Here is a 15,910-nt window from a genome sequence, read left to right as displayed (position 1 = left end):
CGTTGGGTGCAGAGAACCTGGACAAACAAATTTCAAAGTATTTTAACATTTAGAGTCGCTCAGTGGCTTAGAAAACAAACTCCTTTTAAGAAACCGATCCTGAAATTAAAGCTGTTTCCCAGATGTCAGATGCACACAGCTGATACGGGTTGTGTATCTAACGTGCAGCCTCCGAGATAGAAGGTCAGGCTCCGGACCACTTAGAATAACAATACAGATAGAGTCTGGGCTCTGGGAGCCTCCACACCCCCCATTGCTTCTTTGTCACTACTTCCCCACTTGGCAGCCTGCAGGGCCCACGCGAGAGCGTCTTCTGTCACCTCCGTTCCTGGGCAGAAGGCACCGCAGGCACTCAGGGCCATGCGCCTATTTATGTGGCACGAATTCAAGGTGACCCAGCTAGGGCATGCTTGGGGACAGCATCACTTCATCCACAGCTTGGCTGCAGCAGCAGTACCGAGCCCTGATCCTGGAAGGAACTGGCAGAGATGGGTTTATTGAAACACAAAATAATAGTCCTGTCTGGTTGGCTCAGTGGTAGAGCATCAGCCCAATGTGTGGAAGTCCTGAGTTCGATTCCCGGTCAGGGCACACAGGAGAAGTGCGCCTCTGCTTCTCCACCCCTGCCCACGTCCCCTTTTCTTTCTCTCTTCCTCTCCTGCAGCCATGGCTTGAATGGGTTGAGCAAGTTGGCCCCGGGCACTGAGGATGGCTCCATGACCTCTGCCTCAGGCACTGAAATAGCTTGGTTGCTGAGCAGCAGAGCAGGAACCCCAGATGGGCAGAACATCACCCTGCCCTGTACAGGGCATTGCATGATGGATCCCAGTCAGGGTACATGTGGGAGTCTGTCTCTGCCTCCCTGCCTCCCACCTCTCACTTGAAGGAAGGAAGGAAGGAAGGAAGGAAGGAAGGAAGGAAGGAAGGAAGGAAGGAAGGAAGGAAGGAGAGAAGAGAAGAGAAGAAAAACAATATAGTATACAGAAAACCTAATAGACATTCTGGGCCACTGAAATGATTTTCAGTGGTCATGCTCACTGCATTCGCATTAACCAGGTCTGATCTTGGAATGCATGCCCGCTTGTCCCCTGAATAAACGGACGAATGTATGCTACTTCATATAGATAATTCTAGAGTTTGCCGTTCCTGCAGAGCCTCAGTCTCTTCCCCACTGCCCCCTTTCCATCCCGTGTTTCTGTTTGTGAAAAAGGAGACAGTGGGAAAGTATGTACGAAGGACATAATGTGTCCTTGAGCTCTTGAACTAATAAAGCAGTGAAATAAACAGGTTGTTGCTCGTTTTCAACACAAGAAACTCCACATGACTTGTAAATCTTTTCATAGCAATTTCGATCCTGACATGAGAAGAGGGGGGAAAAAAAGGCAGCTAAGTGTTGATAATAGCATCCAAAGACAGCCAAAGTTCTTGACTAGGTCACTTTGGCCTGAGGCAAACAAAAACCTTCACTCTCTCTCCTCGCTTTTCTGGGAATAGGGAAAATGAGGTTAAGCAAGAGTTTGGCTCAGTTTGCGGAGGCCAGGTCAGGTGACGTTAGGGACCTCATGGGCAGGGTGGGGGTGGGGGTTTCTCTAGCACAGTGGCTCATCCTCTGTAGCAAGATCTATGAGTGAGTCAGCCACACCTCGGGCTGTGTTGATGAGTCACTCACTGGCTTCCCAAAGTGGCTTTCTCCAGAAGTGTGGCACATTCATGATGTCCCCTTCTTTCCCACCCGAGGGACAAAATGCTGGTAAATAAACCCATGCAGGAACTGCGGATGTTACAGTCTTTCTTAAGCGGCTCACGTTGCCCTAAGGGGCGGACACCAGGTCTTGCCTGACTCAGCTTCTGCCCAGCCCGAGCGGGTTTCAGCAATGACTCGGCAGAAAATCCCCGGGGCTCCGTGGAAAGGATTCCAGCAGACCGATCGGCACAGCTGCCGTGGCGGAAGTGCCTGTCGACCTTCCCACACCGCCGCGGCAGCTACTACTGCTGCTAATTTAAACAAATGGAGGCTTCTTGGCGTGGCTGTGATGGAAGTCGAGGATTAGAGCCTGGTAGTTAAAAATACAATCCCTGCCATTCATTCTACATTCCAGAAAACGCTGACATTTTTTGAATTGGCAAGTGACGGGTAGGGACCGGAAGCATGCCCCAAAATAAGGCTTCTGGGTTTTGTATCATCTTTTATTAGAAGATTCTAAAAAAAAAACAAAAAAAAACCCCTCCTTCTCTGAGTTACTATTTCTGTGTTATGGACTACAGCTCGTTGGAGGAGCTGTCTACTTGAACACCTGGCCGGAGCCTCCGGCACTAGCGATTCCTTGTGGTTTCGGAGAAGGACAGGCCTTCTCATCCAACGTACTTCCGCTGTGCGAATAGTCACCTGGGTTGTTCGGCATCCGAAAGTCGATTTTTATAGCGTTGGGGGCTTAATCGGGGAGTGGTAGGAATGTTTTACTAATGGATGTGTCGCTCTCCTGCGACCTGACCAGGACTTTTGTGTCTTTTATTCTGATGCTTGAACTAGCGAGAGACGGTGATGTTTAGGATTTGGGCAGAACAGAAAAAGAATCAAAACCCATGATAACACCGTGACCGCTGCTTTGGGGCAAAGGATCGTCCTTTCGGGTGACGATAGGAAGGATGAGCCTTGGGGAGACAGAGGGATGTCTTTAGAAACGAAGTGAGACTCCACGCGTCCTTCGGCTGGGGGAGGGGCTGGCACGCTGTTTCGGATCGGCAGGGTGTCCCGGCTCCCAAGCCCACCTCCCCCTGATTTCCATCTGAGCTGACGAGGGGAAGCAGACACGGAGCAACTGACCTGGTGGCTGCGGATCTGGGGGTGGGGCCGCCCGTTCACAGGTGGCCGTGAGCGACCGCGGCCAGGGGGCGCCTCGGTGACCAGCTCTCACTGTTGTGCTGGTTTTAGGCGACTGTCCGGGAAAGAAGGTGCACCTAGGCCTGGGCGAATGGGGACCGGCGCCTGCCAGCCGTCTCTGTCCTCGTGGTCACCACCCACCTCTGGGGTCAGCCGGGAGCTAAGCACCTCTGGCGGAGAAACAAGACAAAGCAAAAGGCGCTGCTCAAAAGCAAGGCAAGATATGAGTAAGATAGGACGCCATGCCTTTCCTAGGTCTTTAAAAAAAATTTTTTTTTTATTAATTTTGAGAGAGGGAGAGAGAGGTCGATTTGTTGTCTCACTTATTTATGCGTTCCCTGGCTAATTCCTGCTGTGCCTGGATGGGGCATCAGACCCCCAACCTTGCATGTAGGGACGATGCTACCTGGCCAGCCGAGCTTACCCGGCGAAGGTTCTTGACTAGTCCCGGAGTTTAAATGAGAACACGCTGCTAGCGTGTTTAATTCATTTTGAAACATAGGCAGGATTTACCCCTGAAATAGAACAAAAAAGTAAACTTTTGCTTATTTATATTTTAATTTGAATTGGGGAAAATTTCAAGACATTCATGTGAGTCGTGGGCAGGCCTTTTCGCATTCGGGTCCAGGGTTAAGCGTTGGTATAGCGTTTGTCGTCTGCTGACTGGGGGGTCAAGTGTACTTGTCCAGCCCTTCCTGAGAAATGACCAGCCTCGTGCAAATCTGTTTTAATGTTTATTTTTTTAACACCGATGCGTTTTATTGGATTGTTTCATAACAGGCAAGCTGCAAAACTATTTTATTTAGATTTTATTTATTGATTTTTAGAGATGATAGAGGCAGAAAGAGGGGAAGCATCAACTCATAGTTGCGTCCTGTATGTGCCTTGACCAGACAAGCCCAGGGTTTCTAACCTGCGACCTCAGTGTTCCAGGTCGATGCTTTATCCACTGCGCCACCACAGGTCAGGCTGCAAAACCATTTCATTTAGCAGGTTTTAAACAAATAATCTTCAGTGTATGTACATTGGTTATAACATTAAGAGGATGGTGAATTGGCCTAGTAAGTCAAAAAGGTGTTTTTTAAAAAAAAATTTTTTTTTAGATCATAATACTATATGATTTTAGTTACGTGTAGAATTTAAAAAAACAAAATAAACAAAACAAAAAGAAACTCATGGATACAAAAAACAAATTGATGGTCGTCAGATTGAGGGTGATGGGTGGAGAAGGGGACGAAGTAGTCACAGAGATGTGAAGTACACAGCATAGAGAATAGTCAGTAATATTGTAATAGTTATGTACAGTGCCAGGTGGGCGTTAGACTTACTGGCGGGATCACGTTTATAAGTTATATACGGTAAATATTAAATCACTACATTGTACACTTGAAACTAATATAAGGTTGTATATGTCAACTGTAACTGAAAATAAAGAAAAAGATTTATGCATTTGGCTGAATGTAAACTTTTTTTCATTTTTCATTGAATTTTATTGAGGTGACTTTGATTAATAAAATAAATGTGTCAGGTGGCCCATTCTCTAATCCATCGTCTGCATATTGTGCTGTGTGATCACCACCCACGTCTCCTTCCATCACCACTGATCCCCTTCACCCTCTTCTACCTCCCACACCCCTTTCTTTCTTTTATTTTATTTTATTTTTGAGAAGCATCAATTGATGGTTGCATCACTTTAGCTGTTCATTGATGACTTCTCACACATGCCTTGACCAAGGGGCTCAAGTCAAGCCAGTGACCCCTTGCTCAAGCCGGCGACCTTGGGTTTTGATGGCCTTTGGGCTCAAACCAGTGAGTGTTCTTGGGATCATGGCGATGACCCAACACTCAAGCTGGTGAACCCGCGCTCTAGCCGGAAACCTTGGGGTTTCGAACCAGGGACCTTAGCATTCCAGGTCACCGCTCTAGATCCACTGCACCACCACTGGTTAAGCCTCCTTTTCTTCTTGAAATCAACACTCTGTTGTCTGTGTTGGAGGTTTTGTTGTTGTTTTGCAATTTACAAGCTATGAATTGTTTATTTCTAGAATTTTTTTTATTTAGAAATTAAATTTGATGGGGTGACGTTGGTTCACAGGAACACACAGGTTTCAGGTGTAGACCTCCAAAGCACGTGACCTGTTCATTGTGTTGTGTGCCCGTCACGTGACCTATTCATTGTGTTGTGTGCCTGTCACCTAAAGTCAAGCCACTTTCCGTCACCGGACATTTGTCCCTGTTTACTCCCGTCCCCCACCCTTTCCCTCTCATAACCACTTCACTTTTGTCTCTGTCTGTGAGTCTCAGCTTTATTTCCCAAATATGAGTTAAATCACATAGTTTAGTTTTTTTCGCTTATACGTCTTTTTTCTTTCTTTTTTTTATTAGTTTTACTAGGGTGACATCAATAAATCAGGGTACATATGTAAAAATATGGAATGTTTCACGAATTTGCATGTCATCCTTGCGCAGGGGCCATGCTAATCTTCTCTGTATCGTTCCAATTTTAGTATATGTGCTGCCGAAGCAAGCGCTAGTTTAGTTTTTTCTGGTTGACTTATTTATTTTGCTTAGCATAATATTCTAAATCCATCCGTGTTGCCGCAAATGGCAGTGTTTCATCCTTACTTAGAGCTGACCCCCGTTTCGTTATATGTACATACCCCATCTTCTTCATCCAACTCTCTCTCAAGGGACGCTTGGGTTGTTTCCCTGTCTTGGCCACTGTGAGCAATGCTTCAATGCACACGGGGGTGCACGTGTCTTTGCGAACAAATGTTTTTGAGTATTTTGAGTAAATACCCAATAGAGGGATTGCTGGGTCATATGGTAGTTCTGTTCTTAAATTTTTGAGGAACCACCATACTTTCTCCCATAATGAGTGTACTACTACTTTACATTCCCACCAGCAGTGAATGAGGGTTCTTTTTTCTTAACCTCTCCAACACTTGTTATTACCTGTCTTGTTGATAACAGATTACTAATTTAACAGGTGTGAGGTGATATCTCATTGTAGTTTTTATCTGCATTTCTCTATTAGCTACTGAAGATGAGCATTTTATGTATTTGTTTGTTGTTTGTATGTCTTCATGAGAGAAGTGTCTGTCTGTTCAGGCCCTCTTCTCATTTTTTAATTGGATTGTTTATTTTCTGTTGAGCTTTATGAGCTCTTTATATGTAGTATTTTGGATATGAACTCCTTGTCAGAGCTGTGGTTTGTGAGTATCATCTTCCATTTGGCTGGCTACCTTTTTTTGGGTTGGCAGTTTCTTCTGCTGTGCGGAAGCTCTTTAGTTTGATGTGGTCCCATTCATTTATTGTTGCCCTTACTTCCCTTGCTATGCAGCCAAATTCATAAACTGTTCTGTTGACAGCCAAGGTCCATAAATTTAGTACCTGTGTTTTCCTCTGTGTAATTTACTATTTCAGATCTTATACTTAGGTCTTTGATCTATTGTGAATTTTTGTACATGGGGGCAAACTGTAGTTAAGTTTCATTCTTTGGCATGTGGCTTTCCAATTTTCCCAACACCATCTATTGAAGAGGCTTTCTAACACGTGGGCTTATTTCTGGGCTCTGAATTCTGTTTTATTGGTCTGAGTGTCTGTTTTTCTGCCAATACCATGCTGTTTTGATTGTCGTGACTGTAGTATAATTTGAAGTCAGGTTGTGTGATAGATACCTCCAGGTGTGTTCTTTTTTTCCTCAGAATTGCTTTGGCTATTCGGTGTCTCAAAAAGGTTTTTACTATCTGATTTTTTTATTTTTTAATTTTTTAAAATTATTTATTTATTTATTTATTTATTTATTCGTTTTTTTAGAGAGGAGAGGGAGAGACAGAGAGAGAGAAGGGGGAGGAGCTGGAAGCATCAACTCCCATATGTGCCTTGACCAAGCAAGCCCAGGGTTTCGAACCGGCTGATTTTTTTTTAAAAAAAGAAGACAATTCATTTATTCCCCAAATTGGATTTGTGAATATTGTGGGTATTTGAGATGCCTATCCCATTTCTGTCATCAAGAAGGGCTTATGTTCCATTGGAAGAGAAAAACCAGCATCCTCCACCCCAAATAAATAAAAAAGAAAGAGTGAAGAGAAAGGTTCTGAAAAGAAACTGGGCTGGTTGGAGGGTGAAGCCCAGCGGCACCGGATGCGAATGGCGTTTTGAACCAGCCAGCCCTGGTTGTGCGGCCTGACTTTTCCTCTCGTCGGTGCGGTTCCGCTGGCTGGGTTGTGGTGGAGAAAGGAGGCAGGTTGGGGGCGGCTTGGAAGTCTGGTCCTGACAGCTGTGATGATGGCGGGGAGCCCAGAGGAACGCCTGACCCTGGTGTGAGACTTGGACACTGAAGAAGGGGTGGTGGAGAGGAGGGGGAATACAAAAGCTTCTATTTGGTGAGGAGCTCTCTGCCCGTGGAAGTAAGCAAGCGCCGTCTTGTGTTGCTAAGAACTCTATAAATTCCTTCGGAGTGAAACACTTGGAATCACTCCTGTTTTTATATGTTTGTAGGCTTCCAGCAATACAAAACGTATTACAGAGGCCTGCTCTGTTTCAGAAAGTCTTTGCTATGGGGCTTCCTTTCATAAAGTCGGTCTGATAGGCCACCAGCCGGAGGGTCAGTTCCTCGGAGAACACCGGGCTGCCTCCGGGGCTGCGCGGAGCGGGTCGAGTCCGTTGTTACAGAGAAGACTCTATCTTCGCCTTTGACGGTCTCTGCTGCTCGTCAGGGTTTTGTATTTACAAACGCTGTTCCTTTTGATACGTATTACCTGACCCGAGCTGGTTGGGTCTCCTCGAACCGCGGGCGGCCAGCCTTGGGCCGCTGGAGCCGCCTTCCGCAGAAGGGAAGCCCACCCACTGGTCCAGAAATCTGTAGTCCCCCAGAATACACCTGTTTCTCCTTTGCAACAAGGAACCGGCGTGCTTCTTACCTACCTGTTTATTTCACCTTGTTTTCGTGGATGTCGGTGCTGAGACGAGGGCGGGTCAGGTGGCGTCCTCAGTTAGGTCACGTGAGGTCGGAGCTAGCATCGTCACTCGGGTACGTGTGACTCCCAGACTAATATTCCCGAGCCCACAGGTCCCACAGGAGGCTGTCTGCCCGGCAGGTGCCTGTGTGAGCAGTGGGGACCGGGGGTCCCAGGGGACCCAGAGGTGACTGGGACCTCTTGAGATGAGAGTCTGGAGGTGGGGCAGAGGCTGGTTGACCTCTCGGCCGGGGAAGGGGCGCAGGGCGGGAGGAAACTGAAGACCGGAGCCGGGAAGCCTGAGGGCCTCTGGGGGCACCCAGGTGAGCAGTCACACAGGAGGCTGCAGAGGAGGAACCAGAGCTCCGTTAGCACTCCCCCCCCCCCCAGGCCGGTGGGAGGGGCTGGGCCCAGGGGACAGGGGACGGTGCCCCCTGGGAGGCGGGGATGCTGCCCCTGCCCCGCTGACCCAATGACATCTTAACGCCAAACGCAGACTTTGCTTAATAAGTAGATGGACTTTTTAAGTTTGTGTGTTCATTGAATACCATCTTAATTTAAGAAATGAAGAATGATTTCAGGCAACACAGTTCTTCCCAAACAACCGTTTCCAGACAGACAGACACCTTCGCAGAGAGGTGCCCACCCTGTCACCCCTAGGAACTGGAGGTCCGGGCAGCCTACTGGAGGGGGGGCTGGGTCGCTCTTCCTGCGACAGTGACAGTGACAGTGACAGAAGGCAGCCCGGGAAGTGCTGGCTGGGGGACCCCCACCCCCCACTTACCCTCCTGACAAGCGCCTCTGTTCGCCGCAGGCTGCAGGCCTCTATTCTGTAGTCCCAGAAGACTCTTTTTCTCTTGGTGTGGCTGTGTTTCCCCCCTTCCGTGCCTGTGTCACACTTTCTTTCCTTTAGGAACTGCTACTCCTTTTGTTTTGTTTTTGATAAACAACACGGAGCCCGGTAATTGATTCCATTTCCCTCTGCGGCCAGGCAAAGAGAGATAGGCATCCTTTTCCTTTTTGTCTTTTTGTACCTTCCTGAGTATTTTTGTTGCTACTGGTTCTGAAAACAATACGACGTCACTGTTAAAAACCTGGAGAGTCCAGGAAAAGTTCAGATAAGGGAGGGGAGGGTGCGCCCATGAGCTATTACCACGTTTTCCTTTTTAAGTATAATATATATGTTTCCTTTGTGTGTGTGTATGTTTGCGTGTATGTGTGTATGTATGTTTGCATATCTATATGTGTATGTGCAAATGTATATATTGCATATATATGTATAATATATATGTAAATTTCCCAGAGGAACTGGTCTTAAAGATGGCAGCTCTCTCGCAGCGGACCAGCAAGGGGGTGCCGTCGGAAGGAGGTGCTGGTGGCCGGGAAGCCGGGATTAATCTGGCTACATAGTGGGTGTTGGCGAGCAGGGGAGACCACACTGAGAAACAGGAGAAAGGAAGTGACTCAGGAACTCGGAGAGAAATGAGACAGCAGCAGGGGTGACCGAGTGGCCCGTCCTAACTTTGAGAACGGGGCAAGGGACCCTGTGTGGTTTGAATGAGCACTAGGAGACTTCAGTTTGCAAATCAAATCATCAGCGATGTGGTCAGGTCTTGTGAGCGATGCCCTGGCCTTGGGCATTCAGAGCGGGAGCCACCCTGGTTCTCACCGCGGAAACAGAGCCTGAGGGCAGGGCGGCTGTCCCGTGGACCCCTCCGCGGGGGCCGGGAATCAGAGCGGCTTTCTTCTCAAGAGTTGTTTCAGAGCGGTGAGAACCGTTCACTTAAGAAAGGCTCCCCCTTGTACTTGAGTCTTTGGGAAACCCTGTGAGTGACACTTTTAATATTAACAAATCTGAGAACAAAACTCCTCTAAAAGCCTCGGCTGGGTGTGGAGTCGAAGGGTGGACGGCGGAGCCCCCCTCTCCCCCCACCCTGGTCCTCAGGGAGTTCTGGGACTTGAGGCCTTGACTGAGTTGTGCATCCTTGGGGTCAGGCCTGTCAGCATGAGGCCAGACCATCTGTCCAGGAAACCTTGCACTCTGACCCCGGGGACGGAGGTCGGCCGCCTTGGTGGCAGTCTGTGGGCAGGGGGCTCATCTACTGCTGCTGCCTGGCAGTCCATGGGCAGGGGGCTCATCTACCGCTGCCACCTGGCAGTCTGTGGGCAGGGGGCTCATGTACCGCTGCCGCCTGGCAGTCCGTGGGCAGGGGGCTCATCTACCGCTGCCGCCTGGCAGTCCGTGGGCAGGGGGCTCAGCTACCGCTACAGCCTGGCAGTCCGTGGGCAGGGGGCGCATCTACTGCTGCCGCCTGGCAGTCCGTGGGCAGGGGGAGCATCTACTGCTGCCGCCTGGCTCTTCCTGCCGCCCCCAGACCCTCCCCACAACCCACTTACTTTTCTTATTTTTAAATTTTCTGGTTTTCTTTTATTTTGTTATTTACTGATTTTAAAGAGGAAGCCGGAGGTGGGGCATGAGAGAGAGAGAATGCGAAACAGAGAGAGAGAAACATCAATTTGTTGTTCCAGTTATTCATGCATTCATTGGTTGATTCTTGTATGTGCCCGTCATGACCGAGTTTTGAACCTGCAACCTGGGTGTGTTGAGATGACACTTTAACCAACTGAGCGGGCTGTTTTATTTTTCAGCGACAGTGGACGTTAAGCATTATTTTGTGTTAGTTCCAAGTGTCCAGCATACCTGCAAGACAATCATACACTTTACAAAGCGTTCCCGCCCCCCGGACATTTCAAGTAATAGCCACCTGGCACGACACATAGTTAGTATATAATATTGACTCACAGCCCACGTGTGCAGAATGGCGGAATGGGGGACCCACATTTGGAAATGTATCCCTCTGGCTCCTGCATTATTCCTACTCCCGACTGGTAGCTGAGTGTCTGACCACAGCAGTGTCCTTAAATATCTTCCACCATTTCTTGTATATCACCCGCTTTCCCCTGCTCTGTGCTCCTCCTGGGTCCAGCCCACACCGCTCTGCATGGTGTCGGAGAGCCCGAGGGAGGCTCACCATGGAGAGAACGATTCCTCCCCTCTGGTTCCCTAGTGGGAGGTGTAGGTGCGGGACGTGTCCACCTTGGATGACCAGTTGTTACGGTGTGCGTCCTGGAGGAAGAGTCAGGGGCTTTCTCAGCTCCGGGTGCTCTGCTCAAGCAAGTTGACTCCACCTGGGCCTCCTCGTGGATGGGCTCCGCACCCTGAAGCCTGCTGTGCACCCCTGAAGGGCTAGCAGTCCCCGCAGACTGAGACCCTGAAGCCTGCTGTGCACCCCTGAAGGGCTAGCAGTCCCCGCAGACTGAGACCCTGAAGCCTGCTGTGCACCCCCTGAAGGGCTAGCAGTCCCCGCAGACCGAGACCCTGAAGCCTGCTGTGCACCCCTGAAGGGCTAACAGTCCCCGCAGACCGAGACCCTGAAGCCTGCTGTGCACCCCCTGAAGGGCTAGCAGTCCCCGCAGACTGAGACCCTGAAGCCTGCTGTGCACCCCTGAAGGGCTAGCAGTCCCCGCAGACTGAGACCCTGAAGCCTGCTGTGCACCCCCTGAAGGGCTAGCAGTCCCCGCAGACCGAGACCCTGAAGCCTGCTGTGCACCCCTGAAGGGCTAACAGTCCCCGCAGACCGAGACCCTGAAGCCTGCTGTGCACCCCCTGAAGGGCTAGCAGTCCCCGCAGACTGAGACCCTGAAGCCTGCTGTGCACCCCTGAAGGGCTAACAGTCCCCGCAGACCGAGACCCTGAAGCCTGCTGTGCACCCCTGAAGCCTGCTGTGTACCCCCTGAAGCCTGCTGTGCACCCCTGAAGCCTGCTGTGCACCCCCTGAAGGGCTAGCAGTCTCCGCAGACTGAGACCCTGAAGCCTGCTGTGCACCCCTGAAGCCTGCTGTGCACCCCTGAAGCCTGCTGTGCACCCCTGAAGGGCTAACAGTCCCCCCAGACTGAGACCCGGAAGCCTGCTGTGCACCCCCTGAAGGGCTAGCAGTCCCCGCAGACCGAGACCCTGAAGCCTGCTGTGCACCCCCTGAAGCCTGCTGTGCACCCCCTGAAGGCCTGCTGTGCACCCCTGAAGGGCTAACAGTCCCCCCAGACTGAGACCCGGAAGCCTGCTGTGCACCCCTGAAGGGCTAGCAGTCCCCGCAGACTGAGACCCTGAAGCCTGCTGTGCACCCCCTGAAGGGCTAGCAGTCTCCACAGACTGAGACCCTGAAGCCTGCTGTGCACCCCCTGAAGGCCTGCTGTGCACCCCTGAAGCCTGCTGTGCACCCCCTGAAGGCCTGCTGTGCACCCCTGAAGCCTGCTGTGCACCCCCTGAAGGGCTAGCAGTCCCCGCAGACTGAGGCGTTGACAAGAGGGACTTGATGAACGAACGGTTTGAATAGAATTGCAGTTGTTAAACAGGAGGCATAATAACTGAGACCATTGTTTCTTTTCCATTTCTTTTTTATGCTTAGGTCATTGATTCTGATCTCTTTAGTTCAGTCTCTTCCTCTCTGTTTATTTTTTCTTTCCTTTTTTTTTTTGTTCCAAACAGGATAGCTTTGGTTTGCCCTGCCAGGGTGGCTCAGACTATGGTTCCCATATGCGAAGGTTGACAATTTGATCCTCGGTCAGGGCCCACACAAGAATCAACCAATGAATGCACGAACAGGGGATGTTCTCTGTTTGCTAAACAGAGAAAGATCTCTGGACGTGGTTCCTAAAACAGAGTCGTGGCACCAGGTCAGTGTGCTCACCTTTCAAAGAAAAATGTAGGGAACCTCTCAAGAAGATAGTGAACCTCTCAGAAAGAAAGGGGAGAGCCCACGGCGTGGCACAAGGTTTATACGAGGCAGGCAAAGTGGCTTGCGATGTGGTTGGGAGGATGGGAGGGAGGTGTGGCTGGGCGTCCGTCCTTTTGGGGACGTGGTGGAGATTCCGGGCAGGGGCTGTGTTGGGCTCCTTTCTCGGAGAGGCAGGCACGAGGATGTGCCGGAAGTGGTGTGTGCCCCCCCCCCGTGCCCCTCCAAGCCTGTCCTGTCGTCCCCGTGCCTCGGCGTCTCCGTCACCTGGCGCGTGCCCGCCTCCCTGCGTGGCCCGCAGAACGTCAGCCTGCTGAGGGGTTTGTGTCTTACCCACACCGACCTCACCGTACTTTGCCCGTGGGAGGAGCTTAGTAACGTCACGTGTAGGAGGTTGGTTTCAAGGGCCCCAGCTTTGGCCCAGGACAGGCGGAGGCATCCTCATCATGTCAGTTAGACCTAGAACCCCGAGAGTGTGGGAGGGCTGGCCGGCCCTGCCTCCGAGGGGTTCACGCCGTGGTGTCCCAGGGGCTGGGTGGCCGTAAGCACCCACGCGGCTGGGAACGCAGGCTCCCTGGGCTGTGGAGAGGGACACTGGGCGTGTCTGTCCCCAGGAGGGTATCTGGGACAGCCAGGTGAGGGGCTTGCGATCAGAGCGTCACCTGCAGAATCCCCAGCGTGGCCCAGTTCGGGTGGAGGGTAAGTGACCCGAGCTTGGATGCAAACAAGGACAATGAATGAGCTGTCAGCTGCCTGTAAGCAGATCCTGAGGGGAGGAGGGCTAAAGCCATTTAGCTGTTGTGCTGTTATTGGTGATCACGATAAAGATGCCAGCAATTAAGAAGATAATTGTTTTCCTTCTTTTAGTCACATAGAGAAAATCACCACGTGGCATGACCCCAGGAAGGTGATGAGTCAGCCCCTGAGTCACATGAGCCTCCACCCTGCTGCCACCTCCACACCGGCGCCCCAGAGGTCCATGGCGGTGTCTCAGCCAAATCTCGGTAAGCCAAGCTCGTCTTGCCGTGGAATTCACCGGCGTTCAGCCTCGGGGCTCGGGGCTGGGGGCTCTGCTCGCCTCAGTGCCCACCTGTGCGCCCAGAGAGCATTCTTCCCGTCTGTGGGTGCGTTACCTGCCCACCACCTCTGCCTCTCTTTTCTCGGCCTCGGTGCTCGTTTGTGACAGGCTACCTAGGGTTTCCACTAGAGTCCCGCCATCCCCTCCGATGGCCTTTATTGAAGTCTTTTGAAAAATCACACAGGCCTCCGGTCCTCATGCAGACTAAAGCAAGGAGGGCACACGGTCCTTTGCGTGAATGTGGTCCCCAGAGACTGCCAACAGGAACAGCTATGGCCTCAAATCCTTTTCTTCTCCTCCTCCTATTTCCTCCTTCCTCCTTCCTCCCTCCTCCTCCTCCTACTCTTTTTTTTTTGTTTTGTTTTGCTTACCGTGTGACTGATACCAGCATAGGTGTATTCTTGCTTCATGTCATTTAACCCTCCCAAAAACAGTCCTACAAGAAGTGACAGCATTCTCACTATTGATGGGATGGGGAGACGTCCTCAAAGTCACACAGCTCGATGGCAGAGCCCGAGTCTGACCCGAGGTTGGTTTGATGTTAGAACGGATCCCCCCCAGCCCCGGCTTCTCCCCACACCTGCCCTGGGATAGAGTGGCTCCCTTGTCATTGCACGTGGAATGTTTCAGTGTGATTGACGCAGTCTAGCAACAGGGCCAATCAGCCCTTGTGGGGGTCACTCCCCCCCTCCAGAGGTATAAATGAGACGGCCAATTTGAAAGTTTTCTATCAGGTGGTCCCGTTTTCAGAGAACATTTCCATGTAAGATCAGATGTCTCCATACCGCTTTGCGCCCAGAGCGGTTAGCTGGAGAGAGTGAGAAGACCCTCCTGTTAAATTGGCAGGAGGGGACGCCCCTAGCCATGGGCACCCCTTCCCTCATGCTGTGGCTTGGCCCAAGGCCGCTTCAAGGAAATATATTGTTTGTTCTTCCAGGAAGTTGGGCCCTGCCATTTTAAAGCTTGCAGATGTAAGCTAGAAGCAAGTGACTTAGAATAACCTCTGTGGCGGTTCTTGTCTAAGGGTCAGATCAAGGAAAACGGTATCAGCGCGTCTCCCAGCCGCGGTAAACCAAACCTCCTGTGAGTCATTTGTCCCTGACACTGGAGCTCGAGTCGGAAGCGGATGCAAGTGTAGTAAACAAAAAAAGGAAAATCAAAACCGCACGTTGGGTAACATTAGGAGAGTTTCAGGGTTTCTTTAACAATTTGATTTTCATTAAAAATTCTAAAAACCAGGCCTGACCTGTGGTGGAGCAGTGGATAAAGCGTCGACCTGGAAATGCTGAGGTTGCCAGTTTGAAACACTGGGCTTGCCTGGTCAAGGTGCATATGGGAGTTGATGCTTCCTGCTCCTTCCCGCTTCTCTAATCCTGTCTCTCTGTCTCTCTCTCTCTCCCTCTCTCTCTCCTCTCTAAAACGAATAAATAAAATAAAATAAAAAATTTAAAAAAAAATTCTAAAAACCGATGATCAAGGGTTAACCTCAACTTTATAATCACTATAATTGGAAACAAATCTTTTATGGACCTGGCTGGAACAATTTAAACATTCTTTCATTTTTTTTTCTTCTTCTATTCCAAGTGAGAGGAGGGGAGATAGAGAGACAGACTCCCACATGCACCCCGACAGGGATCCACCGGCAATGCCTATCTGGGCTCAATGCTCTGCCCATCTGGGGCCATGTTTGCAATCGAGCTATTTTTAGGGCCTGAAGTGGAAGCTCCACGGAGCCATCCTCAGTGCCTGGGGCCAAAGCGCTTGAACAAATCGAGCCATGACTGTGGGAACAGAAGAAAGGGAGAGAGGGGGAGGGGTGGAGAAGCAGGTGGTTGCTCCTCCTGTGCGCCCCGACCAGGAATCGAACCAGAACACCCACACACCAGGCTGATGCTCTACCACTGAGCCAACCGGCCAGGGCTAAACATTTTTTCAAAAAGGTATTCAACAAGTAAGTCTTCCTCTGATTCCCTTCTGTGTTGCCTGGAGTCAACCAGTGTTTCCAGTCACATGCAGAGGCCAGCGTATCACACCCGCTCTTCTACGTCTTGATGTTCCTACCGCTGTCTCCGTACCAGGATAGCTCGGTCGGTCAGAGCGTTGTCCCAGTGTGCCAAGGGTGTGGGTTGGATCCCCAGTCAGGGCACATACAAGAACAGATCCTTGTTTCTGTCTCCCTCCCTTCCTCTGTCTCTAA

At 50.6% G+C, this 15,910-nt stretch overlaps 1 protein-coding gene and 1 non-coding gene across 2 annotated transcripts in view; one reads left to right on the top strand and one right to left on the bottom strand.

Moving 5' to 3' along the window:
* Positions 1-15,910, top strand: part of WWTR1 (WW domain containing transcription regulator 1) — a 166,817-nt gene that overhangs the window by 88,658 nt on the left and 62,249 nt on the right. Inside the window, exon 3 of the mRNA XM_066240913.1 lies at positions 13,503-13,639. Within this exon, the coding sequence (XP_066097010.1) occupies positions 13,503-13,639 (137 nt within the window). The remainder of the gene's footprint in view (positions 1-13,502; positions 13,640-15,910) is intronic.
* LOC136312335 (U6 spliceosomal RNA) lies at positions 5,306-5,412 on the bottom strand. The gene has a single exon (XR_010726934.1). It is a non-coding gene; the product is annotated as a U6 spliceosomal RNA (small nuclear RNA).

This window comes from Saccopteryx bilineata, chromosome 8, assembly GCF_036850765.1.
Source record: "Saccopteryx bilineata isolate mSacBil1 chromosome 8, mSacBil1_pri_phased_curated, whole genome shotgun sequence".
Classification (NCBI taxonomy): Eukaryota; Metazoa; Chordata; class Mammalia; order Chiroptera; family Emballonuridae; genus Saccopteryx; species Saccopteryx bilineata.
Note: the sequence above shows the minus strand (reverse complement) of the source record. Positions and strands in the feature narration are given on the sequence as shown.